The sequence below is a fragment of the Macrobrachium nipponense genome, chromosome 3 (assembly GCF_015104395.2).
Source record: "Macrobrachium nipponense isolate FS-2020 chromosome 3, ASM1510439v2, whole genome shotgun sequence".
In the NCBI taxonomy this organism is placed as follows: Eukaryota; Metazoa; Arthropoda; class Malacostraca; order Decapoda; family Palaemonidae; genus Macrobrachium; species Macrobrachium nipponense.
The window spans coordinates 107693194-107711533 of NC_087202.1; the positions used below are offsets into that span (position 1 = coordinate 107693194).

Below are 18340 nucleotides of genomic sequence, written 5' to 3' on the forward strand. Positions count from 1 at the left end.
AAAAATGTATTACATGTAACTACATCACTTTGTTTTCCTTCCATTCTTCAGTAGCTAATTCATTTTAAGTAAAACAAAGATAGTCTTATTATATTGTATAATATTTGTATGCAGTATATAACTGCGTTATTCTTTCAAGAAATGTTTAATTTCAGTTGAACAGTACTTTAAGGAAACTAGTGAAAAAAAGGCCAATGTCACTTTCTGTATTTTTTTATTGCATCTTGCTTCACTTAAATTATTGGCATCGCAATCCCACTGCATATAATATATATATATATATATATATATATATATATATATTATATATATATATATATATATATATATATATTATATACTATATAATTTGGCCCCCTTGGAAAATATGCAGCGGCCATCCATGCGTTCTGGTGAGGTTGGAAAGGTGTAACAGGAGGAAAACCTCGCAGTTGCACTATGAATCAAGTAATAGGAGAGGGTGGAAAGTAAGGTGAAGTGAAATAATTTGAATAATGGTAGGCTACAGTAAAAGGAAAGAAAGTGGGCGCAGCTAGGCGCCGAATGCATGCTGCAAAGAACCTTAAGTAATGCCTACAGTACACTGCATGAGGTCCATTGACTGCACTAACCCCCTACGGAATATAAGAAAGATGTAACAAGAGGAAAACCTCGCTGCTGCATTTTGTTATAGAGGTTGGAAGTCAGAGGGAAGAGAATATTAATGCAGGTAGAGTAGAAATTAAAAGACAAAAAGCCTGCATTATCATTTCCTAAATGACTTCGTTTTGGTGTAAAGTTAGGTAAATTTTAACACAAATATAAGCTGTGCCGTAGGCATTTTAGTAATCGTTTATTACTTGTTATTTTTAAGGTCTCCCTCTCTCAAGGTTTTCATATTTTGCATAAGATTCTGCTATTGAGCACCTCGCAATTGTTAGGAGGGTAAATGTCGCCAGTGTTATTGGAGGTTTCAAAAGAAATTTGAAGTTTCGATGTCTGCGTTATTTCCAGCGGCCGTTTACATACTAATTGTGATGGATATGAAATAAGAATCCAAAAGTTGGTGCACATTTATAAAGTTCCTAGAAGGCATACAAAACACGTTCATGAGGAAATATTGGAAATAAGACAATGTACTAAAAGTGCGTATCGGAGATTATCCAATCAAATTGCGTATCATGAGAATATAGCTAACAGTTTGTTGAAACGATGTGCGAATTAAAATATTATGTTAAAGTAATTTCGTAATCTGAGACTGGAGGTTAAAACAAAACAAGGTCAGCAGACGCCCTAAATATGTAACTAACCCCCTTTGCAAGAACGTAAATATCTACTACAGTGAACATTTTCTAAAAAAAGCAAAAAGATTAAGCAATTGGGAACAATGTATATTTATTCCAAACTGAAATTTGTGCTATTCTAGTAGTGGTTAACTTGAAGAATTATGAGAGGAACCGTTACTGTCACACCATCACCATCCAAACGGCATCATCCAAGACCACCGATGAACTAAGTGGTGGTCTTGGTTCATCCCACACAGTGATAATGTAATTTGGTTGTTCCCTCACTACGACAGCAAAACTTTAGTTTGACTGGACGACCCATCTTTCAGTGATGACAGTTCATTCAGACAGAGTTCGTTAAATGGTCCAAAATAATTGTCAAGACAGCGGACGTAACCCTCTTGGCATGATGGAAGAAATCCGTAAATGCAGAAATCGAGAGGGTGATCTCCGTACTTCCGAGTGCACTTGGAAACAGGGCGGCAATTAGGTAACTGATCAACAGGATTCTTTCTCCCTATACTTTCACTTTCCAGTTTCAGAGGTCCAAGACCGGATAAGAAGTTGAGAACTGCTGTATTCTGTGTTTGAACTAAAATAATATTCTGCTGTCTTGTGGGTTTAATAGCGTTAGAAAGTATGGATGTTGATTTTAAAGCCATAGAAGATCTTTGTAAGGTTTTCCGAACTTTTGTGGTGCCTGGCTGAAATGAAGTGTCAGAGCTGATCACAGTTCTTCTTGACCTCAACAGTATCTTCTCACTGAAAGGTTTCCGATTCAAGAACTCGCCGGTATGAGGTAACTCCTGTAATCCCAGAGGTCTAGTGGCCGATGCCCGAGATGAGACTTGTGATAATGAAGAGGACATAGATGAAAATAACGAAGGAGACGATTTTGATGGTAGTAATGATGAATGGAGCAAGGACAAGGGTGAAACACGCCCATATAAAGATTCAGAGGGCCCATGAAATTCGGAATTATTTGGAGGTAAAGTTATGGAGACATGCGGAAGACGAGTTCTTGAAATGGCCATCTCACAGGGATCATTTGGGGAATAATCAACAAATTCTGGGCAAAGAGGATTAACATAACCGTGTTTCTTGTCGAATGACACAATAACTGATGAATGCTGCTTTTTTTCTGTTCCATCTTGTGTGTTCTTTTCGGGATTTTGAAATTCACGACGTTCCGATTTGCTTGGAAAAGTCACCTTTTCCCTCAAGACATCAGCATTTGTGTTTTGCATCGGCAGTACCTGGACTGAGTAATATGTTGGATAGTTTTCAAGAGGATATGGTGAGCCTACAGTGTTTACTGTGTTGTTTGACATTGTTGACGAAATATGAAATGGATCCCACCTAAATTTTGCAGCATTTCGTTGGATACTGAGATCATTTTTCTTTGGATGATTAGGAAACCGAAAATGAGATACGTTTTTTATATTAATTATGTTATGAAGAAATCTATGACTATTAAATCCCTGTGCAGTGATTTTAAAACCAGTAGACGAGTTTGTAGCAAGCGCACGAGACGGCAAAGGAAGAACGTCAGTTCTTGCGTGCAATCGATATGTTGAAGTACTTATGTTTTCGGAAGAATAATTATCAACTTTAATAAGGTTAATTCCACTGTTCTTGACTAATTGTATACTTTCACCGTGCGAGTTTCTAAGAACGTCGCCGTCAGGAGCACCTTGAAGATGCTCACTTGGATTTATATGAAAACCACAGCAGAGAACTTGTTTTATTTTAGAAATATTTGAGGGACCGGCACTTGTCAAAGGGGCCGCTAAATCTCTGAAAAACCTTTCCTTTAATGATGATTCGAGATCATTAGTACCGTTTCCTGAATTACCTAAATCACCTTGAGCTGGGCCTCTGATTTTTTCCCTAGAATATTTATCGAAATAAAATTTTGAGCCTGACTGCGTCTTTGCCACTTGTTTACCATCCTTAGGAGGTCCGGTGCCACTTTTAAAAGCACTGGGAAAATCACTATTATAAACAGATCTGCTGAAAATGCCTTGCCGTCGGTTATCATACTGCTTTCCTAGGGTATTTCTGCTTGCACCTCCAGATGTCTCTACAAGGGTAAAGCACACAAGATGACACAGTGCACTAAAAGAGAGGCTGGTGTTGTTTACAGCTTCAAATTCTGGGTCTCCACAGCCACGGGGACATAACTTGTGCACCAGGGAAGAGACCATCTCTTCATGCTGATATTCACTTCCTCTGCTCGAATCTCCAAGGTCTTCGCCTAGTGTGGTGCTGCTTACAGTCATCAAGAGCAGAATTCTGGACGAGGAGAATAATAAAAAAATACTTTTGTTATTACTTTATTCCTTGACTCAAAATTACTAATATTTTATCTTCTACAGAAGTTTACTGCGGATTTCTAAATTAGATGAGCTAATACTGCGGCCACTATTGGATATTTTTTTTTACATAAAAGATTTATCAAATAATTTACATACAAACGTTCAGTTAATTTTCGTATTACCTAACAACTCAGTAAACCAAAGGTTGTCAATGAACTTGTTTGCCAGTAAAGACAGATTTGACTGTATAACAATAAAATTTCAAGAAAACGCTCTTCACATCTTCCCCTAAAACTCATAAACAGGAATATAAGTATCAAAAGACATAACATCTATTCTGTTGATCATTTGCAGTTCACTGTTGCAAAATAAAGCGTGATCATTATGATAAAATAAATCCAACCCATTTTGGTCGTTTAAATGTTTGCAAAACTCGACCTCAAAACCTCAAGCCAGTCAATATGATCTGATGTCAGTGAATCACTGCCTTTAAATCGCGATAAATTGAATCTAGCTTTTTAAGCTGGAGCTCATATCTAGAGAGGCATTGGTCGGGAAAATACAGTGACTGACGCCCCAGCTTCTTTCTGCTGCTTGGAATTCACTGCCAAGTCTTTAAACCACGTGCTAGACAAAGGAACATTCAGCCCTCTCTCATTTGCATTACTTTCACTGTCGTATGGTATTTGTCGCCGAGTATATGCAGTTTTCTTCGCTTTTAGTTTTCTGTAAATGAAAACTATTGCGCTCGCTTTGTGTGTCCGTCCTCAGCTCTAAAAAACCTACTGAGGTTAGAGGGCTACAAATTGGTATTTTGAGCACCCACCCTTCAATCATACCAAATTGCAACCCTCTAATCCCATTAGTCTTTATTTTAAGGTTATAATTAGCCATGAATCGTGTATCTTGCAGCACTTTCCCGAGGCATGGGACACACCCTCACTCTACTGTACCTGGTGAGCAACTGAATCGATCCCAGTCCAGTCATGATAGCTGATGATTGTATACAGCATTAAGGCCACCGTAAATTAATGTGACTAATTTTCTGTGACGTTTTTCCTATCCAAAACTGACTTTTTTTTTTCCCCCGTGACATTTTATTACTGGTTACCACTTTCACTTACGCTGGTAAATCTTATCAACAAACACTGTCCTCTGTTCTCAGTAATTTTTTCGTGGAATATTTTTTATTCATAATGACTTTGTAATATTATTGATCCAAACATTCCGTGGCTTAGGTAGGTCGATGACATTTGTTTCTATTTGTAGATTAAGTAATCAACATTTCAGGAGATTTTATAACCGACTGAATTCTTTGTCCCTCCATAAGATTTCAAGTTGAATTGGAAATCAGGCGGGAAACTGTCGCTTTTAGATATTGATCTTGTGCTGCATTATGGTCAGGTGCTTTCGCAGGTTTTCAGAAAACTTACACACACTGTGTATACATTACTTTTCCCATCACAAAGAAAGCATTGAATATTAAGGTTTAACATACCGCTTTTTACGTGCATACTGAATTTGAGTTCCATGTTTTCAGAAATATTTTAAGAAATTATGGAACCCTTACTCGTTTACTGACGAGGAGCATCGCAAAGCACGGAGCTCTTTACTCTTTCTAATTTATAAAAGGGTAAATGTTGATGCTGTTGACAATTATCCATGTACAATAGATAAAAGTCTGAGCAACTACAGTAGAGCTGCGTATGGAATTAATAACGGAGTGGACTATGGATCCTTGCGCAGTTGGTAAAATTGTTTATTTAATCGAGTAAGGTCTACTGAATTAGCGATCGAGGGAACACAGATATCCAATAAGAAAGGGGATAAAAAAAGCCTTATTTATGCACACATCACCAATTAACAATAGTTTTGATTGTGATTGACAAGCGTAAATTATTATTGAGAACAAATAACAAACAAGAAAAGAAAAATAGTTGAGGTCCTCATTTGGGCAGTATCTAATTCCAACTTAAATTATGGAAACTAGAAGTTTGACAGTTTTTTATCCTTTTATGTAAATCAGCAGACAAACTTGACAAGACAGTCAGGTCATTGAATGATCAACAACTGCGTTTTTAGACTGCCAGTTTGATGATGACCGAAGTTGGTTACTTGCCATTTTTTTAACATGCGTAACTTACCTTCTTTTAATGTATTATTACACTGTCACTACCTGAAGAGGAAACTAATTTCTCTTAAAACTGTAGTTTTTATTATTTCGTAAAACAACGGGATTTTAATTTATTCTTACAGCAAGATAAGTGTGCGCTATATTAAATGAGCAAAAGCCTTTGCTTTGGAAGGAATATTTGGTTGCAGAAAAAAATATGGATGCTACTTGAGAAAGTTTTCTCTTTGTTGACAAAACTCTGGTGCTGCAAAAATGCGTACCACCTCATTAATGTAACATGATAAGATACTTCAGTCTTTGTGATTGGAAAATGTTCATTACCTGAACCACATGCTCTCCAGAAAATATTTCCAGCAGTACTTGAAATTCACGAAGTTCACAGTTTGGTCATTACACCATTCTAACCGTTCTTCAGAAGTACTGACTTTTCGTGCCCATCAGATAACCCTACAAAACTCTCGTCCTCTGACAGCAGTTCCTCTTTTATATATGGATTTACCGCAGTTGCCAGGTGCTTAAAGCTCTGCTTATTTTTTTCGTCCTTTCCTCGACATCCGTCCCATAACATCTCTGAAAGTGAAAGGGAATCGTTGTCTGCCGGGAACGAGTCACTGTTGGTACTACCTATACATCACATTTCCAGTTCCAAGTGGAGATGAAGGGAAGTCACCTCTTCCATCAATCTAAGTCACTGAATTCACGGATAAAAAGGGCGTTCTCTTCTAACGATACAGAGAGTAGGTTTTGCTGGTTTTTATTTGCAGCTGTGTTATTCACAATCTGTGTTTTATTTATTGATTTTTTTTACGAAAAGAGGCGTATCTAATGGTTAACCGGAAACGTTCCTTCCGGTTGGTAATCAGGTAGAAGGTGCATTTAGGTCGAAATACACAATTCTCGATCCCGGGAAACATTCACAACAATTGGTTGGTTTAGGTTGAGAGAGCTTTATGCTCGCATGGACACTTTCCTAAAGGCAATAAGATATTGCAAGGGATAAGAGGGCTGGTGTGGACTTCAAGACTCGTGTCACCCACCGAGACGATGGCAATTAAGTATAGACACCAGAAAAAAATTCTTTTCTTGGAGGCGTAACAGTTTCTCTTCCAACTTGTAAAGTTGTCGAACCACATTATTTATACAGTTTTACAGTACAGTCGGTATTTCCTCCTGATCCCCGATATGCGATAAACTCTACGAAGCTTGTTTTGAAAATATTTTGGGGTTATTTACTTTGAGGAGCATATCTCAGATAGCGTTATTATGACTGTAATCTTTAAGATGAGAATTGTAAGTTCTATAGGTCACGAACTATGCTGACGCATTTAGACTGACAACCATCGTAACGCTTTCAACACTCGAAACGTGATTGCAATGACTTGAAAATACTACGTCACACAAAAGAAACAATACCAGATCTACCAAATTAAGAATTTACAACGTCAATATCACGCCAATAGTACTATATATGGTTGTGGAACCTGGATGCTTACTAAACGTCAAGAACAGAGACTTCTGGTTATCGAATGCATTTTGCGTAGAATGGCAGGCCCCAGTTACGATATAAATGAAGGTGTTTGGAGAAGAAGACACAACTGAGAAATAAGAGATTTAACCAGAAAACCGCTAGCTTGACCGACGACAGAGGATACGTTGAGCAGGACTATGGTTAGAATGGAAGAGAACCGAGTGCCTAATTCGGTTATGGAAAGATCAGTAGAATGGATAAGACCAGTGGAGTGACAGGGTATGAGATGGAAAAATAATGTGTTAGATCTACGAGAATTGGGAATGGCAGATCCTGTGAATAACTGGAGAACTGCAGCACTCAATAGGGGAACGTGGAGAGGCCTGGTGCAAGCGGCCATGGGTTACCAAGAGCCACGAGTGACAGTGAGTAGGTACAGTATAAACGTATAAAAAAACTATCAATTATTTCGTGGGGGCTTTCACTAAAATAGCAGCAGATGTATGCAGGCTATTTACATTCAAATGGCTTTTGTCCAGAGACAGTAGAAGCAATGGTAGGTTTGCAAAAGAAACCGTTTGAAAAACTCTTAGTTAACATACACATTCGAAAGTGTAAGTATATGCAATAACTTGTATTATAAAACATCACTATAACTATGGGTTTCTTGCAGATGTATAGTCTAAAAAACATAATTACATTTTGTTTATGTCTCCACGGATAGGAATTACAAGATTTTTTCGTTGCCAACTACGACGACAAAATGTTATATTTGTATTATCCCTTTTTATTCAAGTTAAAAAAGTAGGCATTTAAAAAAAAACAAGAAAAATAACAATGTGAAATGGGTTCATATTTATCCCTTCTCTTTTGCCTCAGCCCTCATAGAAGGGTACTATGCCTACAGTGCACTTAATTCTTTGGGCGGCCATTCGGCCTCTAGCCGAAACCTTTTCATTCCTTTTACTGTGCCTCCGTTCATATTCTCTTCCATCTTATTTTCCACCCTCTCCCAAACATTGGTGCCTAGTGAAACTGCGAGATTTTGCTTCCTTCATACTTTTAAAATCTTTTCACTCCCAATTTTCGTTTCTGGGCCGAATGACCTCATAGGTCCCAGTGCTTGTTCTTTCTCTTAAATTCTATATTCATTCCTTCCTTCCTTATGCCTCGGCATCATGGAGGTGATTTCTGTCCACCCAAAATGTCCTTATATTGTCATAGCATTCATTTCTATATCTCTAACCCTAATTTATAATTTTTGTAACATTCACGAAACATGACAACCGCTTTCCCATAACGCACGCAATAAAGATTTCACTGTTTTGTCGTGAAACGGGTTTTCCTCCACACTATACATTTGTTTCCACCAATAACAATTTGGCCGTCAATACTGACGACTCCGGAAGTCAGAATCATGCGTTCCTTACGCACGCGATGAATTCGTTCTGCAAAGAGGCAGCTCCAAACCGTAACAGTGTCATCAATTTCAGATCCAACCCCGAGAGAAGACGAAGAGTTACAAAGATAAAGCTTATCAAACCTTGCAACACAATTATAATCAATAAATTAGTTTGAAGAACTTCATCAATTCTTCAAAAATGACGACGTTTCCTGAGGATTTGGATGAACAGTAGGACTACAATAAAGGACAATTATAACAAAATTAACTTCCTGTAACAGCATTATAGAAGTTCCTCTTCATGCAATGGAATGGTTTACTTTTCATAAAGTTTAGCTTTCATCTTTTAATTTGAACTCTATCCACAATTATTTTCAGTTGTAAGAGTAGAGAAAGCACTTATTCCAAAAATAGAAGACTATTTACAAGTTAAATGCAACTGACGCAGCAATAATCTGTCTATAATAATAATAATAATAATAATAATAATAATAATAATAATAATAATAATAATATTAATAATAAAACTTGTATGTTTATTGAGTAACCCAGAATGGCTGAAATGAACATACATTAGGAGGAATTATTTAGAATATTGATAACCGAAAATGAAACCTGTACCTTAATCACGCGAATTGATTTCTTTCGATGGAAATGACATAAAACGATTCTCCTACAACAGCTGGTGCACTCGAGGGCAAATAATGTATACAACCGCTTTCATTACAGAAATATCAAAGCTCTCAGGAATTGGGTAAATATTATAGGCTAATTATCCTTCGTAAAAACTCATCGACAGGTTTTTATCTGTCGTTAATGACACTTCTTCCTGGATTTGTTTGTTTGTATGGTGCTTTTACGTTGCATGGAACCAGTGGTTATTCAGCAACGGGACCAACGGCTTTACGTGACTTCCGAACCACGTCGAGAGTGAACTTCTATCACCAGAAATACACATCTCTCACTCCTCAATGGAATGGCCGAGAATCGAACCCGCGACCCCCGAGGTGGAACGCAAACACCATATCAACCACGCCACAGAGGCGCTTTCTCTTCCTGGATTTGTTTCTCACATTTTTTCGTTTTCATATTTTTTTTCCTCTACCGCTTCTCTTCACGACTGTATTCCAATAATTTACTTACATTTTTATTTGTTTGTTTGCTCACTTGTTAATTTATGTATTTTTCTAAAGACTGATCTCTTTCTGAGTTTCCCATTACCTTCTGTTACTATGGAAGCTCGACTTTCACGTGGTGGGCTTGTTTCGTATGAATAGGGTTCATCCTCTGAACAACAATAATAATAATAAGGACTTTCATATCATTCTTCCTTCACTTCCCAAACAAGACATTTTTACACTATTCTTGAGTACTTTCTTTCCGAATGCCTCCGACTTATATAAATCTTAGAGCAAGACCCGAATGAAGGTCCCATATTTTTTCTTTCAAATTCATTAACTCTAAATGTCATAATTTCCCTCCATTCCTATTCGTTTTCGCGAAACAATTCATTCCCATTTTATGCTAATTATTTTTTGATAGCTCTCATTACTTCAAAATTATCTCCCAAATAATTACGTGTTCGGTGTTTTAGTTTCATAAGTTCTCGTCTCCATTACAATTACCGCATGTCACCCTCGTATTTCTGTATTTCCTTTTTTATTTATTTATTTATTTTTTATTGTATTTTTTGGGTAGGACGGAGTCACCCATAAGTCTTACATATGGGCCGTCTCTTTTTAATTGATTATTATTATTATTACTACTTAGTATTGTTAAACGGGCTTCAAATGAAGTTTCCACAACATCGAATACCCGTTTGTGACATAAGGAGAATGTCCCCCAATTTTCAGAGAACTGAATAGATCGTAAACAGACCGTGGAAGGTAGCATCTGATGCGATAAGCATCTTGACTATTACCCAAGTACTTTTACCCATTAGTGCCCACCTTAGAGAAAGTTTCGAGCCATTCCTCCTTTCACTAGGTCTTAGCCAATTCGTAATTTCACTAGGTATTAGCTAACTCATTTACGATCCTAAACAAAACAAAGCAAGACCGTTTCTGCGCTACTACTCTATCAAAGCGCTTATATGAATATATGCAAGCATGCATGTTATAAAAAAAATTAAAACTTAAAATCCCGTCTTGTTGGAAGGACGTATGCATATACAGAATACATAATAAATACGGTAGATATCAAAACCAATATAGATTAAAAGTGTCCTTAAAAAATTAAACAATTGGTACACAATGAAAATTTGCTTTAGGATTTTACAATGTAAAACTCATCAGGCTTGGTTCCAGACTAACCACTATGTATAAGAATTATGTTCAAGATTTAATCTCAGAAACAGAATGTAGTAATAACTTTGGGAGGTGTAATATTGATGAGAAAAAAAAATCCATCCAAAAATTTTGTGTCCATAGATTAATCGTATAAGGTGGTAGCCTACTTTCTTCCTATAATTTACCTTTCATGTAAACCATTCCAAAATTTTACGAAATTCCTACGAAATTTGTATACATACCGAGCTCAACCAGTTGCATAATTATGGACATTATCCATAGTTTAATTTTGGATAAAACTTATAATTGATAATACAGAAAATAATAATTGCATAATTAAAAATATAGAAATTATATATTTATATAAGGCATTGTTGCCTTATAAAAATTACATTTAGATATATAAATAACCTAGTATGATTGAATAACATGGATATATTAATGATTTTTAACTCAATATATCATAGTTTAAAGAACTTATAGTTTCCATTATACTACAAACCGGGATCCTCCTATGATATTGACATCAAAATCATTAATATTACTTAATCCCACATGTTTTAACATGACAAAGACAACATTTACCAGATACGTATGTGGTTTTTATTACCCACAATCCCATCTTAACTTTGATTTCCTTACATTTTGGAAAAGTTTATCCTTCCTAAGACTAGATATAAACAAAGAAAGAAATATATTCTTATGCCTGGCCAAGATTTCACCTCATCTCTGGAGCTCCTCGCTGAACGAGTGGTTTTTGCGCTTAGCTGCCAATCCGGTGGTCCGAAGTTCGAATCCCGGCTCGGCCAACGCGGAATCAGAGGAATTTATTTCCGGCGACGATAGTGTGGTTCGGATCCCACAATAAGCTGTAGGTCCCGTTGCTAGGTGAACAATTGGTTCCTAGCCGCGTAAACATATCTAATCCTTCGGGGCAGCCCTAGGAGAGCTGTTAATCAGCTCAGTGGTCTGGTAAAACTAAGAAATACTTAACTTTTCTAACCTCAGATCCGGGATATCAACAATGAAGTCAAGATGATTACCCAGCCACAAAGAAAGGTATGTCTATTCCTGGTCATACATGCTTACATTTATCGAATTCAGATACATCTACTAAAGCTGGAATATAGACCCACCTTCATAATCATAGCCTAGCATTTATTTCAGCCTAAGAGGCAATAAAGCTTAAATACTTGGCTATGATGGTGTAGGTGGGTCCATTCCATCTCTATTAAATGTATCTGACTTTGACATTTATAAGTATACATATATAAACAGGATTGGACTTAGACCTTTCTTTGTGGCAAGGTAATTTTCCTGATCTCATGCAGATACCCTGGACCCGGGATTGAATCTCAGCTGGGCATCAAAATACCTTAATTTCTTTCTCCATTTGGATCTAAGCTTAGTAATGGCAAGCGCTGCCGAAATGTGAAGAATCCAAGAAGTTGAGATGGAGCAGTGGTTCATAAAAATTACCAGTACATAATCCCTCAATTATCCAGATTAACAGAAACACGGCACTTTCAGATAATGGCGTAATCTGGATAAGGGCAAGTAAAAAAAATCTATGGATGCATAAACACTAAATAAGCGTATGAACAACACCCATAACACTTTAAAATGAAAAATTTATGCAAAAAGCAATTATCTACCTTACTTTCCCATATATGTTACAAAATAAACTCTACACATAAGCTTAAAAAAAATGAAACACCTCTTTTTCTCTCGTACGCAGCAATTATTATGGTAGGCAACAGTGTTTTCCATTTGCCCTAAACACTATAAAATATGGCACTGTACTTAAAAAGGAAAAAAATAAACCCTTCTTTTCTCTCTCATATGCAACACATTACAATAGTTTACACGAACAAATTCATCATTTTCCCCAAAATACATTGTACACAAAAAAGTACCTGTAAACTACTGCTGTGCCTCTTTCGCATTGTGCGTTTGTGTGAATGTTTCTTAGTGCAGAATCACGTTGCCTTTTTTTTTTTTTTTTTTTTTTGCTTAGCTTTGCTTGATTTATCATACAGTATTTCATTACGAGTTTAGTTGACTCCAAATACGATAACATCATAACAGTACACAAGACAATATTTCACCACTGTTGATATTTCATCTCTAATTATCTAATTACCATAAAAATATTTAAAATGCAAATTTGTTTATGTTGGCAACATGTTGTGCTAGTTATAACTTAAGTCTTGGTGCCACCAAGAAGAGCAAAGGAGTGTGTGTGTGAGTGTGTACATACTTACTCTATGCACACACAACTGTTTATCTTTTGCGTCGCAAAATAAAAAAAAAAAAATGAGAAAATACAATAAAAATACAGATGAGAATAGCAAAAAATACAAATAAACAAGTAAAAAAATGTGCCAAAGTTTCTTCGGTGAAATAAAGTTTTCTGTATAATGCACAATGCTGTGTGAAAGTTTCATGTGCTGCAGTATGAAACTCTCAGCTATGACCGGGGAGCACCCAGTTGCTGTCAAGAATTGAAGCTGGCGGTGCCAGACACACGATCATGGCTAACTTTAACCTTAAATAAAATAAAAACTCCCGAGGTTAGGGGGCTGCAATTTGTTATGTTTGATGATTGGTAGTTTTTAAGATCTGAGAGCGGACAGAAAAAGTGCAGACAGACAAACAAAGCCATCTCAATACTTTTCTTTTACAGAAAACTAAAAAGTGAAGGAGTGTGTGTTTTACTGCATGTAAGTGATACTTCACTTGTTTTCTCTCTCCTCTTTTCTATAACATAACTCTTATTCCCTTGTCTTTTGCTTGGTTACAGTACAATACTGTACATATCCTTACTCCCCCTCCTCTCCCACAGCCATCCTCCCCAGCTTGAAAATTTTCTCAGACGTCCCCATCCCCAACCCCCAAAACCCTTTCTCAGTCTGTTTATAAGGAGTAAGCAGTGTTATCAACAATTTCCTGAGGCTGCACAGCATTGTCAAGCATACGAAAGTGGTTAATTCTATATCTTTAAAATCTATCTATACAAACACTCCTCTATTTACAACCTTTCAAAGATAAGAAAATCTGTGCTTGTAAACTCAGTTTTTGTTCAGTGTGCTCCGGCTGTAACCTGCAAGTCCAAATTTTGTTGTGGGGGCCTGCCTCGGGTGGATAAGTTACAATTTCTGCCACTACCCATGCTTTACAGCACCATAAATAAATGATGACGGAACAGTAAATGTAAAATACATGTGCAGTTTTCTTACCTTTGAAACTGGTGTTGTAGGCTTGTCGTCATGGATGATGAGAGAGGGAGGGGGGGTGCTGAATTGATACAGGGGTGAGAAGGAGGAAGCAGTCATTGGAGGTGGTAAGGGTCTTGAAGTTGTATGCACTGGGAAAGCTCTTTTATTTGAAGACACTAGTTTATATCATTTGTCTATGGAAGTTTGCATTGTTTTTTTTATCTTATGCGATACAATAACACTAGAAAGCATCATTGACAATTGTTGCTACTTTTGAGAATCTTTCAACATTGCAGTCCTGATTCTCAAAAATAGTCAACACTTTTTGTAGAAGATAAAACCCCCAGTCCATCAATTTGATTTCAAACAAGTTCTTCCTCCTCCTCTTCTGTTTTTTTGCTGTTCTTCTAGTTCCATCAAATCCTCATTCGTCAACTCCCCTAAATGACTGCCAAACAGCTCTGAAAGTCCTTTTCCCCTATACGTATCAAGGTTTTACTTTTCACTTATATCAACGCGACTGTTAATAATTCCCCTTTCCTCCTCTTCTTGATTAAACCCTCTGAAGTCATTTACAAATTGCGGGCATAAGGTATTCTAAACTCCATTCATGTTGATCTCACTTACTCCATGTCATGCATCATCAATGTTGTTTACCCAATTGTAAATATTGTAACCTTTCCAGAAGTCACATAAGGTAACATCAGCAACATTTATTTTCTTTAATGCTTGCCTATACATATGGCAAGTGTAGTATTTTTTTTTAATTCGCTGTTATACCCTGATCCATTGGCTGAATGAGTAAAGATGTGTAAGGTGGTAAATAAACAACTCAAACATCCGGATGGAAATTGTCTAAGTGCTGTGGGTGACCAGAAATATTGTCTAAAATTATGAGAATCTTAAATGGAATATTATTCTCTGCAGTACACTTTGACTTCAGGGATATGGAATATTATTCTCTGCAGTACACTTTGATTTTGGGGATAAAGTGATGGAAAAAGCCAATCCTAAAATACAGCAGGAGTCACTCAAGCTTTCTTATTGTCCATCCAGATTATGGGTAGAGTCAGTGCCCTGGTTTTGCTGCCTGATACATGGAAAGAGGTTTCAGCTTCATGTCTGACGAACAATTGCTTCCCAGTAGTAAGGTTAGCCTATCCTTTGCTGCCATAAATCCTGGTATTGTCTTCTCTCCACCAACTAATCATAGTAGAATCGGTCTGCATTTTATTACAAAGACCAACCCTAAACTACCAACTGGAAGCAGAAAAGCATGCATACAGGGTGTTTCGAAATTTGAGTGTCCCCATCTGCAGCATAAACTAAAATTGATATGGACAAAAACAAAAGTAATTTAGAACAGGTATTTATCTAAGTTTCTCTCTTGAGTATTTAAAATTTTGTGTGGCCTCCGTCTGCCTGTACCACAGCCTGCATTCTTGAGACTCAAACTCCATATCCCTAAGCACTTAGGTCGCCTCTCTTCGTAGGTCATCAAGGCTTGGTATACCATCATAGTTCACTGTGTGTGCTTCAACACGATCCTTTAAGATACTACCAATGTTTTTACACACATTAAGGTCAGGGGAGCTACCTGGAAATTTACTTGACGAGAACAAATCGATACCACTGTTCTGAAGCAGCTTGTGTCTGAAGAGCCTTGAAACATGGTGCATTATCATGCAAAAATGTGATTTCAACAGATAACACATTTTCCTTTGAGGAAAGGAAATACTCCACCAGTAAGCACAGTTTCTCTGAAGTATTTGCCATTCCATGAATGTCTTTTTTCTTTGATGATCCACATTAGCCGTTTGGCTGTGAAACAGAGAAAAATTCCCAAACATTCAGGAAATTTCACAACTTGGCGATAGTGCATGTCATCACTCATATCATCCAACTTTGCTGCCGAAATAATATCCTTTTCATGATTTGGCTTCCTGACTGTAAATGAAGAATTCATCTGATGTGGCAACATGGAGAAAGTCAGCTTCATCCTAATCTTTAAGAAATGAACCACAAAACCATGCACGGTCTTTTCTCTGTTGCTGAGTGATGTTGGGCTTGCTGATAACATGAAATGGCTTGATACCATGTTTTTCCAACTCACAATATACAGCACTATAACTTCTCTTCTTTCCCCTTTTTGTTTCTATTTCAAGTGCCAATTTACATAAAGACTTTCTTGGTCTACCCACTGCCTCAGCTATGATGTCTTTTGACTCCTGAGAAAGGACTTCAGGCCTTCCAAGATTCTCACTTTTATTGCGATGACAGTCACATGGATTTTTGTTCCAGTTTCTTTTAACAAAAGATTCATCCCTTTTAATGTATTCAGCTATCCAGGAACGTGAAATGAAGGATGCACCAGCATCCCTGGCCTCTCTGAAGGTTATAGCCCAGATTTGGTCAATCTATCTGATTTCCTCCGAGTCGTTAGCCATTGCTGTATCTAACTCTGTTACAGTCTGAAAATACAAGAAATGTAAAATGAAAAATATCTCAATAGAAACTAAAGATAATGTACTTGAAGAAAGGCTATAGCAGAAAACTTCATAACTTTCCATTTGCACTGTGGAGGGGGCTCTAATTTCAAAACACCTGGTATATACTCTCTCTCTCTCTCTCTCTATATATATATAATATATATATATATATATATATATATATATATATATATATATATATATATATATATAACATATATATATACATATATATATCTATATATATATATATATATATATATATATATATATTTAAATATTCAATGGAAAAATCCGTCCTGGGTTACGACGCTTGTTCCGAGGTTACGACGCTGACGCTTCCGACGCTCCGAGTTAACGACGCTTTTAAAAACACATACTATGATAAAAATCCTTTATAGTTTAGCACAGTATATTAATAAAAATAAGTTTCTGGTTAGATTACAACAAAAATTTTGAAGTTATGATGATTTTCAACACTTTTTATGTCGTATTTTCTATGTTTTTTAGTGTCGCCTCATATGCGGAACTAGTTTCCGAGCGAATGAATACATACTAGCTTGCAGTGCGCAAAGTTTACATATAACAGTCCAAAAGCGCAAATAATGAAAAAATCATTGCTTGTTTCCAGTAATAATAACAAAACGAAGTTTCTGGTTAAATTACAACGCAAATTCCAAGTATCCAAAGAGAGACATTATCCAGTAATTTGATCAGAGAGAGAGAGAGAGATAGAGAGAGAGAGAGAGAGAGAGAGAGAGAGAGAGAGAGAGAGAGAGAGACGTCTTCCGACGCTCCGAGTTAAGGACAGAGAAGTGTTCGTTTCGTTAAACGGCCTCTGACTCATGCCAGTAAATGTTTTGTTCATACTAATAATATAAGCCTATTTAAAGATACGTTTACTTTAATTAGTCTATATGATACATAAATAGTAATCAACTGTTCTTGTAGCCCTCAAGATTTGGCAAAATCACTCCAAGTTGTACATAAAACTTCAAGAATGTAGTGTCACCAGAGGATTACAATAGTTTTTACCTTCAAGAACCAGCATTTTTTCATGAAAATAACTCCAGGTTGTACATAAAATAAAACTACAGGAAAACAACCATGTAGGTGTAACCAAAGGATTACAAGTAAGGTTTTAAAAATAACTTTTTATTAGTTTAAGACATATTTCCAAACGTTGTTCCGGCTTACTAGCGATTTTTCAGGTTACGACGCGTCTCAAGAACGGAAAACTCCATCGTAACCCGGGGACTGCCTGTATATATATCTATATATATATATATATATATATATATATATATATATATATATATATATATATATATATATATGTATGTATATATATATATATATATATATATATATATATATAGATATATATATATATATATATATATATATATATATATATATATGTATATATATTTATATATATATATATATATATATATATATATATATATATATATATATATATATATATATATCATATATATATATATATATATATATATATATATATATATATATATATATATATATATATATATATATATATATTTATATATATATATATATATATATATATATTATATATATATATATATATATATATACACAGTGGTCCCCCGTATTCGCGGGGGATGCGTACCAGACCCCCCCGTGAATAGTTAGAACCCGCGAATGTTTGGAACCCCTATAAAAACGCTAAAAACAGCCTATTTTGTTAGTTAAAACTCAAGAAAAACCACT

The 18340-nt window shown here is 36.1% G+C and overlaps 1 protein-coding gene across 5 annotated transcripts in view; it reads right to left on the minus strand.

The window, feature by feature from the left end:
- Positions 1–363: 363 nt before the first annotated feature.
- Positions 364–18340, minus strand: part of LOC135221944 (uncharacterized) — a 40125-nt gene continuing 22148 nt past the window's right edge. For 4 of the 5 annotated variants that reach the window (XM_064259978.1, XM_064259980.1, XM_064259979.1 and 1 more), the window contains one exon: positions 364–3560. In XM_064259978.1, coding sequence (XP_064116048.1) covers positions 1550–3560 — 2011 coding nt within the window. In that variant the 3' untranslated portion in view covers positions 364–1549. Of the gene's footprint in view, positions 3561–6038; positions 6761–18340 lie in introns of those variants that run through there. The other variant, XM_064259981.1, reaches the window with a different exon arrangement.